The 16,686-nt window shown below is 38.4% G+C and overlaps 1 protein-coding gene across 1 annotated transcript in view; it reads right to left on the bottom strand.

Moving 5' to 3' along the window:
* Nucleotides 1–16,686, bottom strand: part of MAST2 (microtubule associated serine/threonine kinase 2) — a 198,906-nt gene that overhangs the window by 48,169 nt on the left and 134,051 nt on the right. Inside the window, exons 6-10 of the mRNA XM_074152183.1 lie at nt 15,978–16,053; nt 13,475–13,495; nt 10,557–10,635; nt 4,668–4,822; nt 3,398–3,463 (exon numbers count right to left, since the gene is read on the bottom strand). Coding sequence (XP_074008284.1) covers nt 3,398–3,463; nt 4,668–4,822; nt 10,557–10,635; nt 13,475–13,495; nt 15,978–16,053 — 397 coding nt within the window. The remainder of the gene's footprint in view (nt 1–3,397; nt 3,464–4,667; nt 4,823–10,556; nt 10,636–13,474; nt 13,496–15,977; nt 16,054–16,686) is intronic.

The raw sequence follows: 16,686 nt of genomic DNA, 5'->3' as shown, positions 1-16,686 counted from the left end.
TTCTGAGTTTGCTTACATACTTTTTGAGTTTTTTATTCATTTTTACAAACACTGAGCTTCAGCTACCTTTAGTCTGTGGACAAATACTATTTGTGACTGGTTTTGTATCGCTGAACTGTTTCCCGGTTCAGCCCTTCTTTACGTTAGGAGTGACATTCTTATGTGTGGGGGGGGGTATTTATAAATAATAAATTAATAAACAATAATTATAATATATATATGTTTATATGTGAGAGGACAGTAAGGGAAAGGGAATACATTGCAATCACAATCTCTTTGAAAGTAAGAGGTAATGAATTTTTTCTACAGACTTGCACAGAGGCTGCAACTAGCTCTTTCCAATACTTCAGGTTTATTCTGCATGCCAACAGAGACTGGGACTGCTTTGGACAGAAAACACGAGAAATTTAAAGTAATGAGCAGTATAGAGGGCAAATAAGAATACCCAGTTTTCCTTACAATAGAAAAGCATAAAGATGGGGAGTGAAACCAAAAGTTAAGAAATTTAAAACTGATCACATTAAACTTTTTAAAATCAAGTTCACAGAACTCACTGTCTTGAGAGAGAAAACAAAGAGACGGACGTTATCTGTAATGTAGTTAGAATGTATTGTCATGAGAGGTAGATGACTTACACTTCAGAATATAAAATTATCATCCATCTCTAGTGAACCCATGGCTGCGTGAATCCCTGCTCTGCAGGGAGCACTGCCTGCTCCTCTGCAGCTTGTGGCGTCGGCACTTTCTGAAAGCAGCAGCATGAAGTGATGAAACCACCAAGATTACTCAAGTGGTTAAAGCAGACGCTTAAGTGCAGCGAGATGAGAGCGCCCTACAACCTGCAGGATCAATGTTTAAGATAAAAATGGACCATGTGGGCCACCAGTGTGGTTCCACACCACCTATTCTTTGTTCCCATCTCGGGTACATTTTTGTCAGAAGCCTTTCCAGCTTCTTTTTCTAGAAGCCTAGAAACTGGCATTTTCTTGGAGCTGTCCTTGTATATTCTTAATGGCAGGATCTTGCATGTTGAAAGTCAGGTTGGAGGATTGCATTTCAAAAGCACTAGACAGCAAAGAGATGAAGGAGCATATTTGATTAAGGATGATCTCATCTACTTCAACTATATAAAAATCCACTGCTACAATCTTAAACTCTTTTTCCCTAGACAACATTATCCTGAAATACAAAAAGAGATCAAGAAAAATGGACAGATTGGTGGGCTGAGTAAATGCACAAAGGCAGCTCTTGAAGAAGTCATTATTGGTTAACTCTACTTTTATCCCTGACATTCTCCACACATTCCCACTTTAGCAACCACTAAAGGATGACAAGCAAAGAGAACGAAGAAAAGATGGAGGGCAGCATCTCTCTTACTTAAAAAGAGTAATGATGCGAAGTTTGTGCAAGAATTCACACTCTCCATGCATTTTACTCCTAGGGAGAAAAGATCTTCAGGTAATGCCCAGGGTTCTTGTAAATAAAGTGAATGCAGTCTGGGCACCTCTCTGTTGGTCAATAACTTGAAGGATTTGAAGGCTGCATTATAAGAAAAAAGAAAAACAGTTGGGAGATGATATTTAGGAACTAGTTCTGCAGGTAATAAAGAAATATTCTCTTCCACTGGAGACACACTGTAAGCACCAAAACAGGTGCATCACAGGGAAATACGTTCTTTCGTTTAGCATTTGAGTACTGGACCTATGGGAGATGGTTGAGAGAACAGTCTCCTGGCTTTAGCGACCAGTTTTATAAGCACATCACACTTTTGGATTCCGCCATTGGTCTCAGGCTACCTCCTTCCCCCTGCACAGGAAAACAGCTGGGAAAGAACTGGTGCCATTTCTTTGGTGTAGAAATTTGTGGGATTTCAAATAAGGCATGATTAGTTAAGTGAGGAGTATCTTCAACCCACACTGGCAGAACTGAATACCTCAAGCAAGAGAAGTGCCACCTACACTCCACAACTGTATGCTGTGTTACTTTTTCCATCCAGTTTGATCATTAAGACTGCTCTGTATAAACAGAACATTTGCAGCTACATACAAGAAAATGGTAAATTTCTAGTCAACGAAGTAGATTTTTCCAAAAGTTACATCTAGGCAATATTCTCCTCTATCTAGAAGCATAAAAGGATAATCTGATTCTTCTAAAAAATCTTGGGTTACAGAGACCCTTAAAAACAACAGTCACAGCATTTGACAGTGACATTTCAAAATACCGGTTCCTCTCTCATAGAAAGAGATGTAAGGCTGCAGTCATAAAGGATGAAAAATGAATACGTGCTAACAATCAGTCATGAAGATCAGACCATCTTTTAAATTACAAAACTGTGACTGCCAATTAAGGAAAACGTCTGATGTATTTTGTTCATCTGCTTTTCATTAAAGCTGATCAAACAAGACCATTAAATGCTATGAAAATATTACATTTTTAGGGAATTCCTGCTTAATTTTCAACACATTAACTGCTCAGATTTTATTTTTTCATTTTTAAGTAAGTAAAAATATCCTCTTACCAAGTGACCTAACTCTGTCATGTGGGCAAATAAATAAGCAAGCTGTGCAGTGAATAAGGTCTGGTCTTCACGTATTTTAGTACTTGCTTGTTTACAAGGACACGCTACCCTCTGTCAAAGAGGGCATTTACTCCTGCAAACATTGCTCCAGTTGGTTGGACTGACCTATCAATTTTCCTTTGAGGTGCAAGGGCCAGCATGAACGCCTGGTAGTGGCAAGGGTGCTTTAGAGTCACACAGCATCACAGCACTAGCAATACACAAAATGAAAAACAAATCGGGCACAGTAAGTTTAAAAAAATTAAATTACTTCATTCTAAGCTTTGGAATACCAATAAGGCTGGCCATTATCACACTGAAAACCACAGAGAGCTTGCGAAAGCATTCAAGGGAGAAAGAAGATTAATTACATAGTTATATGATGTACTGAATTGATCTAGTCTCATCACAAATTATAAACCTACTACATGATAACTCTCCCTTTAAATTGGCTCACAGAAGTAAAACTTTCAGCAAGTTGATAATCCGTATTAACAAGGAAAAAAACAAAATTGGGCTCTTCATTTTATCGTTTACATCATTCTTCCACAGCAAGAGTGTTTTATACTTTATTATGCCAACAGTAATATGTCTGTGTTAGAAAGGACAATAATTACTTTAGTGATGTGTTGTCTACCTACAGCAGCTGCCTTATCTATAAAGAATTAGTATTACTACAGTTACACTACTCAGCAATAGTCAGCGTTAATAGTGACAGCAACAGGACTGAAGTAGGACTATTGTTGAAAGAGACTTAGTACAAATCATATAACTAGTCTTTTACTACATGGCAATTTGCGGAGATCACAGGCTAAGTGTGCTACTACCTATAGAACTTACCTGCTCCTGTAGATTACTGTGTAACTACATTTAGGAGATCCATATGCAATTACCATGCAGCCTGCACTGAAGTTTAGAACATACAAATAATTACAAATAATCACGAAAGGTGACCTCTGCCATGACATGATACTCACCATGGGGTTTTTGTTATCTTGGTCTGTTTCACTTCCTTCTATTACAAACCCTGAGCTAGGTCCTGAGCTGGACACACGCATTCAGTATTTCCAGCAGGCAGAGTTCCTCAATCTTGTCCATAAATTTAAAGGTGACAGCCACCTCTGACACACTAATGCGAGACGCATAAGGGAGACTTCACCTCCTTGTCCCCTGCTTGCATAAATCCTTTTTTCTTTCACAAGGTGCTGCGTCTAGTTATACGCATCTCTAGACATTCATTCACTTGGTCCAGAACTAAATGCACAGCAAAACTTAAGGCTTTTGCCATGATACAAAATGTTTGTGGATTCATTCCACATAATTGTTAGAGACCTGCAAGAAAGATTGCCCAGAGAGTTTGTGGAATCTCCAGCCTTGGAGATATTAAAAAATCATCTGGACATGGTCCTGGGCAACCTGCTCGAGCAGGGGTTTGGATGAGATGACCTCCAGAGGTCCTGTCCAACCTCAGTCATTCCATAATTCTGTGAAAGATGAAGTTCTAGTTGCTTCTGGTTTTAAGTATGGAAATATCAACTGCACAAGGAAATAATCCCTGGAAAACTATCTCTGAACAACCAGTTCTCTGAAGCAACAGTAAAAATTATTCAACTCCTAATGCAGGATAAATGTTTTCAGTACTATTACAAAATTGCTCTTGGGTGCAGTTCCATTTAAGGTTTTGACTTCATCTACTCTAGTTTTCATACCCCTTCCGAAGCACTGCTGGAAAAGTTATTAACAGTGACTGTAATCACTTCCTTATACTAATGCAACAAAATTCTAAGAAGAAACTTCACTAAAGGAAATCTACTTCCTATAGATGTAGTCCGAGACACTTGTGGATCATGTTTTCACAGAGTTATTGTGAAGTGCAAAAGCAGACTACACTAACCATTTTGCAAACCAAAACCTCAGCGTCAAATGTGAAAAAAAAAAAAAAATGTCCTCTCTGATTAAGTGAGGTGGGTTAAATGTTGATTAAAATAATTTCACAAACACGTAACAAAATAACTACAAATGACTGTTGTTCTTAGGGCTGAAAGCACACACAGAAATGCAATACATGTGTCCATCATCTTACAAATTCAACAAGCAACTTGAAGCTCACCTGAGACTGCGAGATCGAGGCCTCAAGGCTGGAGAATGGCGCCCTTCCTCATCAGTGATGCTCTCAGTACTGAAATGCTTTGTCAGGAAATGAAGTTCATCTGCCGTGGGCTGAAAGGGCAGCTGGTGCAGCTTCTCCTGAGATGAGCATGATGACTGAGTACAGAAAAAAATACAGAAAAGAAATGCACTAAACGCATGCATAGGGGTCAGCTAATGAATGGAAGAGGAACGGATTCTGCCAGACACTGCACACTCCAGCGGAAAAGAAAGCTACTTATCAGACCAGGTGCCTCTCTTTATTGTTCTCATGAGGCTAAGCCAACCCTTACGTACAATGACAGAGCTGGTGAGATCAGGAAAACTTTGGGAGAAGGATAGGGAACCTTTGCATCCGATTCTGGAACCATTAAAGCAGGTAATTTACTATCATGCAGGTAATTTACTATCAGGAGACAGAAAGGAAGGTACATGAGTACCAGCGCTACTCTGGAAAGGACAAGGAGGTTCCTGGAGTGGTGAGCAACTTTCTTTCCCTTTCCCTCATGCTCTCTTAGCTCAGGAGTTTCACTGGCATGCAGAATGCTATGGAGCTGTGTAGTCGTGAGAGTTTTTGCTGACTATTGGCTCTCATTAGAAATTGCTATTGTAAATGGCCAAGATTTTATTTCTCCCTGTAGCCATCAGGCTTCTTCTCTAACCAAGTAGGGAATAATAAATTAAAACAGCTGACTTTGCAGAGTTGTAAGGTTAAGAGTTTCTTGTTATAAACAGCTTATTCATCTTTAAATAAGTTGGTGCATTTATATGACAAACATCCTGTGATAATGATAGACATAAAACTGTTTTAATTCCTGAACCTCAAGAAACCTGAGATTAAAACAAATATTTGTGGGTATTGTTAATAACATCAAATGTCAGATGTTCTGGAGGAAAAAGCTGTAGGTCGACTAACGAATGCATTTTTTCTTGTGTGATTTTTTTCAATGCCCCTTTCCATTTTACAAAAGTAAGAAAATAAAAGAAAATTTGTAAGGACAAATTAAAAATCCTCTTTGAAAACAAAGAGGGGGGTGGGGAGCAGGGAAGAAGTGCTGAATCCAGAGTAGCACTGAGTAACACCAGTGGGCCTTATTAAAAACATCATCTAATCTAAGTTCCAAGGCTCCTTATTGATCTGATGAAATTAATTATGTACACTGTTCCAGTGGAAAAGCTTTTCTTTTTGCTGCAATGACCCTCACTACAACTGGAAATCACTGCATCCTAGTACCAGGAGTATTGGTAGGAGGGAATTATACACGATATAACATGTATGACCAAAGCTTTAACTCACCTAGCATGCTTTTCTAGACTTAATAGCTCTTGATCAGTTTTGGGAAAGAAAGCTAAAAAGGATGGCCAAGCAATGAAAGCAAATCCTGACAAGGCTTTTCTCCACGTCCTGCATGTTTGTAATGTTGATAGCAAAGAGAAAATACTCTGAAATCAACTAAAACCGGTACATCCAAACTTGTCAAGAAGGTTACAGCTACACTTGAACTGAATTAGAAACCAAAGAGATTGTTGCAGATCCTAGCATAGTCTTATCTAGAGAATCCTAGCCAAGACTGAGATGGAGATCTGAACATGAGAAAAGAAATAAACCTAAAGATTATATTCTTTGATAAAAATAATTGGCTCCAGACCCCAGATCCACTCCCTGTGTGCTGCACAGAGGTATTTCTAGAAAAGAACCCCCTTGAAAGCCATGGGACATGCACAAACTCCCCAAGTGTGGTTGAAACAGGAAACCACCACTTCCAATGTTTTCCTTCAGGCAGGTCTAAGTGTGCAGGGATCATGCTGGGAAGTCATCTCCAGCACATCGTCCACACAGTGATGATTATCCAGATGGTGTATCAGCTTACATTGATCTAATCCACGCTGAAGCCAAAACGGAGACCGGGTATTTGATAGCCCCTTCGCCCACAGCTATTCTGCTGTGCACTCTGCTTGTGCCAAGCACAGGGAAGAGTCTCCCCCAGTGGTACAGAATTATGCAAGCCCTGTTTGACTTTCAGAGCTTTCTTTGATGTCTGTCTTTGTGTCTTACACAACACAAGGAGTGGGAAGAAGCACCTGCCTATGAAAAAACAGCAGCACTTTTCAAAGTAAAGGTACGTGTCAGTTGGCATCCCGCTCGTGATGAATAACGTGAATCCTGCAACAGAGCAGGAAGTATTAAAGACGCTGTCGTACAAACCTGCACCAGCAGGTACTCAAGTTCTGGTATTGTATTCGAAACAAAATTAAACTACCACAATAAGAAAGGTTAGCACAGAGTTACTAGTAACTAGAGTTAGAGGGGAAAAAAAATAATCAAAGCTGATAGTCTAAAAAAAGCATTAAAAGCCTTATGTCTCCAAACAACAAAATCACTGGGGAAGCAGTGCTAGTCAACCCATAGATGACCCAACAAAACGCTCCCTCCTTAAAAGCAATCAGATCATGAAGTTTGTAATTCCACAGAATAATTAAAGAAAGCCCTGAAGATAAAGACCGTGATGAGAAATGGACTTTTCTCTGCCAAGGGCTTCTCTAACAGTCTTAAGGCATACAACTTTTCAATGAAAAAGCGTAAAAACAAAGTGAAACCCTTCTGAAGTATTGATTTTTAAGTAATCACATCACTGTATTCAATATTTGCAGCAGACTAATACAAACATCCCCCTGGTGTCTTAATTACAGATGCAGAATTAGCCAACTCTTCTCCAGTAAAAATATTCAATCTAATACTATAGTAACTTATATATTAACTATGCATCTAGAAAGTGAATAGCAGATTAGATGTTTAAAAATAACTGTATATTGGCCCATTCAAATGACTGCTCTATATTCATCTAACTGGAAAAAGGTCTTTACAGGCTGCCCAGAGAGGTGGTGGAGTCTCCGTCTCTGGAGACATTCCAAACCCGCCTGGACACGTTCCTGTGCAACCTGCTCTAGGTGGACCTGCTTTGGCAGGGAGGTTGGACTAGATGATCTCCAGAGGTCCCTTCCAACCCCATATCATTCCATGATTCTGTGATTCTTCAGCTTTATCAGTGTTGGTCTTCATGATTTTTATGAAAAGAGTAAATGTGTATTTTTTAAAAGTGTCATTCCTCATTTGACACAAAAAAATAAAGCAGAATCTACAGGTTTCCCCTGACCTTAGACTAGGTAAATGTCTTGGTGTGTTCAGTTGGTTTGTTGGTAGAGCAGCTGGTCTATGACCACAGAGATGCAGGTCAGCTCTAACTGTCATAGAGAAACTCAGGACAGCAGAACACAGAACTGAGGCTCTTCCTCTTGATATTTCATTTCCAACTGATACATATACCAGAAAGAAGGTCTACTGGCTTCCTTCTAACTTGCTTGGAAAAGAAATGTAATCTCCAGGACTTATCAGGCCAAATGGAAGCCCAAAATTCTGTTAAATTCACATCTGCGGCATTAATTTTGACAAGCCCCTTGACTACTTCTTACTTCAGTTTTAAAGTCTATGCAGGAATAATACACTTATCAACTTCAGAGGTGTAATTCAGATCCATTCAAATTAATTCTGATCTATGAAATACGATGATAGTAGTCTTGTCATAGACAAGTATTAAGTAGGATTGGCTTAGAAATGTAATACTAAGTTTAATAGCTTGAAGAATTGCATCACTACTTACTAAACAGCCCATTTCAACGTCTTTCTGAGATTGTAACACTGAACCAGCAAAAGGACAAGAGATGAGAGACTCAGTCATTTAGGAAAAAAAAAAGACTTGAAAATACAGGTTTTAATCTAATATTTCCTGCAGAAAGGTGTATTCAGATCTACATATGAATATCACTTCATGCTTCTCATTATATCACCTTGTCTTCTGTTGCTGACAACACTTACACCATTTGAACTTTCTATGTGACACCTATCTCAGATTTGTTGGGTTGTGGGGGTTTTTTCAGGAAAAACATCAATCAAAATGATCTAGCTATTTGTGGGATCATGACAAGAGACAAATATGCTTTCATTCCCATGTCAGAAAGCTGAGAACTTTCCAAAAGTAGCTTTCATGTCCCTATTTAAAAGCAATTACTGATACTTCCAACAGATATTTTTTGTTGTTGTTAGTTTTGCTTTCTCCATGGACATCTACCCAAAGGCTGGTCGAACTATAAATTTGTGAAAAATTGCCAATCACACCTGCAGGTAAGAAGGACTCACACACTGCAGGCAGTTTGGTCTCCAAAGGTGTCACTTTCACAGGCATCTTGGAAGCTCTCAGTGACCACCGACGATCAAACTATTTGGATGTCATCCATACAGAAAGTAACTGGACTTGATCCATGCTCTCATAGCTTGCACCCAGAAAAAGACTTAGTCATGGCTTATGCCCACAAAGACTTAACCTAAGACTATAAAGGCAAAAGCAGAGCTCCTTTTTAACAGCTGCTCTCAGGTGCTTGAGTATATAATATTGCTTGGCAGCGAAACCAGGGGCATCTTTTTCATGTTGATTATGAAAACTCGTCCCACATTTTTCTGTGCTCCTGCCCATTTATCTGTACACATACACACACAGAGACTTCTCTACCAGGAGACTGAAATCAAGTCACCTTCCCTCTACAGAATAAAAAAAAAAACAACACCCAAACCAAAACCAACAAAACCCCAACTGTCTTGAAGGACAAAAGATAATAAATTGTGGAAATTGTGCAAACTAGAGTCTGCGGGAATGTGTCTGAACATATGAAGCTATAGAGATGAGATTAATGTTGCAAAATATAATTTTAATCATATCAATTTATACTAAAAGGAAACTTTTGACCCCAATTTCTTTTCTTGCTATATAGACTGAATTTAACACTCACCTCCTAAGGAACTGTGATGATAAATTTATGTTTGAGAGGCACTAGAAAGTTTATGGACAAACTTAACAGAACAGTTCACAAGGAAATAATGATTCTGCATTCAGTGTAAAATTTGGATAGCGTGGAGTATTGAGCCCTAATTAATCGTGTATTGCAATTATTAGGAACATACTCTAAATAGTACATATAAAACAAAATGATCACTAGAAGTGTTATGGAAAGAGGCAGTGATATGTGACCACACAGCTGAAGACACTCACCATAACAAGATACAAAAGTGTGTTACATTAAGTCTGTACAGGCAGCCTTAACATTTCTAAGTTTTCTATGCTTGGCTTTGCAAGGTTGTTATGTGTTATTAAACCACAACATCTAGTTTGCAGAAACTAAAGAGTAAGATTCATTGTATGAAGTATCCGAGACTTATAAGGGTTAACACTGTGCTGTTACCTTACTGGTATTAATGATATATTAGCCTTTTGAAAGTACAGAACTCGGGCAAACTGCAGCCAGCCTTTCTCATGACATACATGAGAACTGAAAAGCTTCATTAGGCGGTTCAAATTATTGGAGCTGAGTAACAGATGTGGATTATCAGTTTTTCTTTCTGCTACCCTGTTAGGAGAGGTTCTCATGCTAAGAACTTGAAAGCAGACATGAATTTCATTTCCCAGTTATAAAAAAGCGGAGAGCTGGCTAGTAATTATGCACTATCTCTTAGAGTCCTGCCACTTCTGACACATTGTGCCTCTCAACTCATCAGTCGAGCCAAGCGCTGCACTGGGGTTTCACCAATGCTAAAGGCAAAGTGCAAGATGATAGGAGCTGGGAAATGGAGGAAAAAGCAGCAGAACCAATAATTAAAATAATTTTTAAAATAATTAGTATTTTAAATAATGTTAGCAAAACAATGAAGAAAGATCAGATATTTTAGTAAAGACTCGGAAGCTGATTTGTTAGGGTGTGCTTGTACAAATTGAATTGCTTGAAAAAAATCTGTGCCACTTACTGAAACTGTTGAACTGGGAGTGTTTGTTCCGTATCCAGATGAAGGAAGGGAGGCCAAGGACCAGCGGCGCCCATCCGTTCTGGGGAAAAGAAGCAAGGCAAATTACTGTCAGGGATATACTGTGGCTAATGCTTGGAGGAAATAAGCATTTTCCTCCCTCAAATCTCTTAACCTCACATTTTTACTAAAGTCTCGAGTTATTCGGGTAAATCAGGTATCCTACTTACAATGATCTTTGTGGAAAAGCAGCTAGCGTAAGTTTTAAAAGCAAAAGTAAGCATCCTTGGGAAAGCTAAAGTAAATGGGCATCAGATTCCTGTATTAGTGGATGCTTTATAAATATTACCAGTTGTGCAAAAATTGGATTTTCTAAAACAGACAAATGAAATCAGCTCTTTTCAAACTTCTCCGGAAAAGACAGTCATGCCTAAGATTAGTACTCATGCAGTTCCTTGCCTTCCAGATAAAGTTTCAAATTGAGGAAAAAAAAAAACATATTAGATCAAGAATCAATTGAAAGCGGACTTGTTGGTTTACCTAGTCAGAAGGCATTCTGCCTAGCACATCGCCTGACACAGCTGGTGAATTAAATCCACTACAGCAGACGTGAGCAGAGCCAAGAGGTCTACTCAAAACACAGAGCAGATAGAAATCAGAAGTTCCACCTAGGGTCTCTTTCTTCTCCAGTCAATATACTATTAGTAGCTATTTACCTATTGTAGCCAAAGAAACATGACCCTCAGGGAAAATAGCCAAAACATCCTGGAGACACTGCAGAAAAGGTCTTGTTTTACCAATGTCAAAACTGAGGAACTGACTAACTATACAACTGCTTTGAGAAGAATCAGTATTGCCCTCCTTGAAACCCTCCTCTCCCCTCAAAACCCGCCCCAGTGAGGATGGAAACTGAACTACATGCGGCTCAGTCTCAGTGCTTCTTCTGCCTCTGATTTCATTTCGGTCTCACACGCATTTTGTGTCCTATAACGTCTCTTGTTGCATGTTGGGATGGATGTTAAAGAAGTCTCTTCCTCATATCAGCCTCCACTTGTTTCTTCGTTTGTTTGTGTTATTACAGCAGGTTATGAGTAACTGATCATAAAGTGAAGCTGAATTCAAGAGTTCACTGTTCTAACTCACTTTGGAAAGATTTTGGCTTTTTTTGGGTACACATACATAAATGCAAGTGCGGGGAGATTTAGATTAGATACCAGAAAGAAACTCTTTATTGTGAGGGTGGTGAGACACTGGAACAGGTTGCCCAGGGAAGTTGTGGATGCCCCATCCCTGGAAGTGTTTAAGGCCAGGCTGGATGGGGCTTTGAGCAACCTGGTCTAGTGGGAGGTGTCCTTGCCCACGGCAGGGGGTTGGAACCAGATGATCTTTAAGGTCCCTTCCAACTCTAACCATTCTATGATTCCATGATTATAAAATCGGATGTTTGGTACAGGTCTGAAATAGTTCTTAGTGCTTATAAAAAAACTCAGCTGTTATCATCTTCACAGTAACATTTATCATCTCACTATCCACACCCATGGAGCCTCATCTTCAGAAAAAAGTTCAGTGCACACCCAGACACAAATGCCTGTTTATATTTTTTCCAGTTCTAGCTCCTTTTATTTTCAGGCACCAATACACATCATTCTCTTTGCCATCTATCTTAGAGCAAGAGGGAAATAAACCCACTGTTCTGCATCACTGAAAGAATATTATGTCAAGAGAGTTTTTGGAGAAGACTCATGTTTCATGCATTAAAAAAAAATAAAATCAAGCTGTAGTGCAGATTTCTATTGCATGCGTATGTTACAGCTAAACCCCATTTAGCCACAGGTGATGTTTTCTTTGGCAAGACAATTACATGTAAAAGAACAATCTCAAAAAATTCCAAGAGAAATTAAATTCCTTTCCTAACCCTGAAAAACAACAAATGCCAGCATTATAAAGGCGCTGCATGATGTGGTCAGTGACTGAACACCAAACTTCAATGACCTCCATTCAGCTTCTTGTAACATCCAGGGGTACCGGGGAAATATTTAGGTCGATGCTTCAACCTCAGTTTGGACCTTCAGTCCCAAAGCAAGACGGTATGTCCCCGAGTTCTCAAACAGTAGTCAGGAATGCACAGGTCACTCATTTTTTGCAAAAGGAAAGCCTAATCCTTTTTTTACTGAGTTGCCTAAATTGTGTATTGCAATTCCTTCAGAATTTTCATTTTGACAAAGTTAACCAAAAAAGGTTATCTCAATTAGAAGATGTCAGGACACCTCTTCATGCTTGGGCTATTTTCTGCTGATGCAATCTAGGCAAGCAATGTGCTAAGCAGCCAGGACAATGCAGATCAGCTCTAATCTAGCAGAAAGAAGTGGGACAAGAGTAGAAATCTTCCAAATAAAAAGCAACGGGAAAAAGACTTTCAAAGAAAATTCCTCCTTCGTTCATGCAAAACTTTCCAAAGTTACGTCACTGTTTTGTTAATAAACATATTTTTTAGAGACAACTCATGCAATATTGCTTCAGGAAAAGAGACTTGGAAAGAAACTTTTAGGTCTTTCATTTTATTTATTATAGAACCTTTGCTAGCACAATAAAAACATATAAACAGCAGATTTTGCCTTTAAAATTACATTTTAATTAGTTAATTATGGAGGTATTTTTATGGCAGCTAAATGCTGTTCAATGAATAGTAGATCAATTTCAAAACAAGAAGGTGCTTGAACAACAGCGCATCTTCTCCAGAGCTCTCCCTGTTTATCATCTTAAGTCAAAACGCAAAAGTTTCCTGTTTTGTTTATGAAAGAATAGAAGCCGAATGCCTAAATGGGGTTATTGCAGCAGGAACTTGTTAGGGACACAGGCTCAGCTGCACAGAAGCACATTTTATACACATACACAGACAACAGCAACACAATACACATTACCTGTCTGCTCTGTGTCCGTGGCTGTATGGAAGAAATTGTACAACGATAATGAGAGAGGGAGAAGTCAAAGATGCACATGTGATTTCTGAAAAAAACCCTCATCTTCTGTTATTGGTATTCCACAAAGATCAGTTTTAATGAATATGGACAGAATTAACCACGCATTTCTTCATTCAAACAGGAGGATTCCTGAACATGCTAACTTTGTGGCTATGGCACAATCATTGAATGGGTGTCTAGAAAGGGATTTATGATTAATCACTAGTCAAACTAAGGACAATCTTGCAGTATATTGTAGTGAAATTGACTTTACAATAAACTGAGTTTTCCAAATGTGTTTCCTACTCCGTCCCAAGAATCAGCTCATCACAGGGCTATAATGAAAGAATGGAAATCACAAATGATGTCCAAACAGGATAACAAATGAAGAAATTACACCAAATATAAAAGGCAGAAAATCAGCAACAAATAATTTCTGTGATGGCAAAAGAAGGAAATGAGGTAAGAACCATCTCTTAAGACCCATGGAATGCCAGTGAAAAGGGTACAGTGAAATATGCATGTCTCTGGAGTAACAGAGCACCACACTTGCAATTACTTAATACCATCATACAGAAGTTATTCTGATATCACTATGTGATAATCTAATAGACACATAACGGTACTGCTGGCATAGCTATTCAGGGTGTAATGCAAGCAGAAAATAGAAACAAGTTTCTAAAACAAGCTGTGCTTAAGTGTTCTTTTCAATGACAGAGAAAGTAGAGAGCAACATACATACTGTAAAATGAACCACAGTATTCAATAGGACAGAGTCAACCTTTATTCACCTATTTCTTTAAAAATTAGATTAAAAGATTGGAAAGGTATGAAAGGGCACTCTTCAGAGTTTCATTATTAAAACATTTATTTGCTGCTTAAAATTGTAGAAAGCAATGGTACTGAAACATCAAGTTGAAACATGATGTTGAAAAATTATGTTAAGTTTTGACAACAGTTTAAGCTGCAATTTTCCTCCTGTGTTCCAGGGTCCAGAACTCCAGATACTATGAAAACTGGTAAAAACTCAGTTCACTTCAACAGAACTTATTGAATACACCCATATCAGGCTCAGCTATCTCTATAAAAATAAAGGTCGATGCTGCAACTCCATTTGAATTGTTTTACCAGCAGGTAAAATACTAATTTTTCCTTCTGAGGCACCAGTAAAATTCATATCCAGTCTGTTGCATTTCACACGCTATTATAAAGTTTTTTCTTACATAAGACCTGAAAACCAAAGTCCACTTCAAACAGTACCCAAGAGCACCAGGTCTTCTGGCAAATCACCTCAATGAAGAAACACTCCAGGATTTTTCTGCCATTCAGATAAAGGGTGCACCTTTGCTTCATCAAATCCTAACCCTTTATTCTTCTTTGAAGTTTTGAGACCCATCCTTTCTCTAACTAGTCCTCAAGCTAAATCTGTCGTTCGCAGAAAACTTACTTCCTCTCTGGATGATCACACGTTCTCAGATCATTTTAAAACAGACAGGGTTTTTTTCAGCTGAGGCAGAGTTTAGCAAATCCAAAGTATCTTCCCCACACTTGAATCTAATAATCCTGCTACTATACCCGAACCCTGCTTGGGATCTCTTTTTTCCCCACTCTTTATTTCTTCACAAAATTTAACTTTCTGTATCATTATCCATTTCTGCCTACCTGCTGGGATACGATATTCAATACATCATTTGTCTGCTTCTCCCAGCTGTCTTTATTCTTTCTACCCTATTCCTTGCACTGAATTCATCACTATAGTACCAAGATTTCTTTCCCTCAGATTGATATAGGGCATGACCAGCATCTGTCTAGCATTCGCTGCAGGACAGGTGATAGCTTCACATTTGGGTCTCTCAATGCTGCTCTTCTTCTAGAAGTTCTTGTAGACCTGCAATTACAATTATCAGCTATTTTCCTCATTAGAGCAATAATGTACTCTTGGCACCAACACCCAAGAGAGTAGAGAAAACTACAAAGTGGCAACCAGTCAGAAGGCAGTGAATGAACGCACACACAGTTGTGCACACCTAATTTTAAGTATGTCCTTGTGCTGACATAGCAAAGAAAATCAGCACACTCAGAATACACCTCAGTTATTCAGTGAGAAGAGCACCTATGACTACAACTAAGATACAATTATCCTAATCATAACTGGGTTTAATGTCGTTATGACTAAATTATTTGTTGTATCACATGCCCTACATGTCATACTTCTGGGAGAACACTGCCTACTCCCTAGATAGTATTGACTACTAAATTTACTTTACCTTCTAGGTATGAAAAGCACCTAATACTTTCTGAGTACTGCCAAAATCTAAACAAAAAAAAGAAAAAAATAAAATAAAATTGGAAACACCAGAGAAAGTAAAACACAATCAAAAAACTTCTAACCCACAGGCCATTTCCAAATAAAAGTACACAGATTATTTGCTTGCCAGTTCAAAGAACACAGATCCTGCCTTACCTTCGGGCAGGAACAAAGGAAAAATGAGCAGGTGCATTTGGAGAGAAGTTCCTGGGACTGTCCAAAGGGCTGCTACCTGTTTGAGAAAGAAAAAAAAAAGAAAAAAACAACACACCACCACTCAAAAACATTTCATTCACATTTGCAATAAATGGAGTAAGTAAGTTTTCACTGTGCAGGAAGACTTTCAACTGCAAGTTGTAGTCACAAATAATTGAAAATACGGAGCTTTGAGTCTGATCATTTGAGCATTAGTTTGCTAAAGAAAAGTTCTGCTACAGATGTATCAGTATTTTTCCTCCTTCTAAGGTGTACATGTTCTTTCTTACTTTCAGAATAGTAATATATCACACATACACAATATAGTCTCTTAATATTTTGCAATAATTTCTATAAACAAGCTTCTCCTAATATTTCTTAATGAAAAACCTGAGTTAGAAATTACATTAATGACAGTTTCAGGAATAGTAAGAAAGTATTTCTTCACAATGTACCTCAAGGATGGATGCAAAATTCACTGAGGAAAAAAGAAAGACATAGCAAAAGAATTGCACATGGTAATAAAAGGACTATACACATGTAAGATGATCAGGCTATAATGTATCAGCATTCACCCTAACTACCACTTTTCTGAAATAATACTTCTAATATGAAAATGAAAGTTCCAGGGAATGTATACAGCGAGGAAAAAATGACACTTAATTTTCAC

Source organism: Numenius arquata, chromosome 8 (assembly GCF_964106895.1).
Source record: "Numenius arquata chromosome 8, bNumArq3.hap1.1, whole genome shotgun sequence".
In the NCBI taxonomy this organism is placed as follows: Eukaryota; Metazoa; Chordata; class Aves; order Charadriiformes; family Scolopacidae; genus Numenius; species Numenius arquata.
This window is presented reverse-complemented; position numbering and strand designations above follow the sequence as displayed.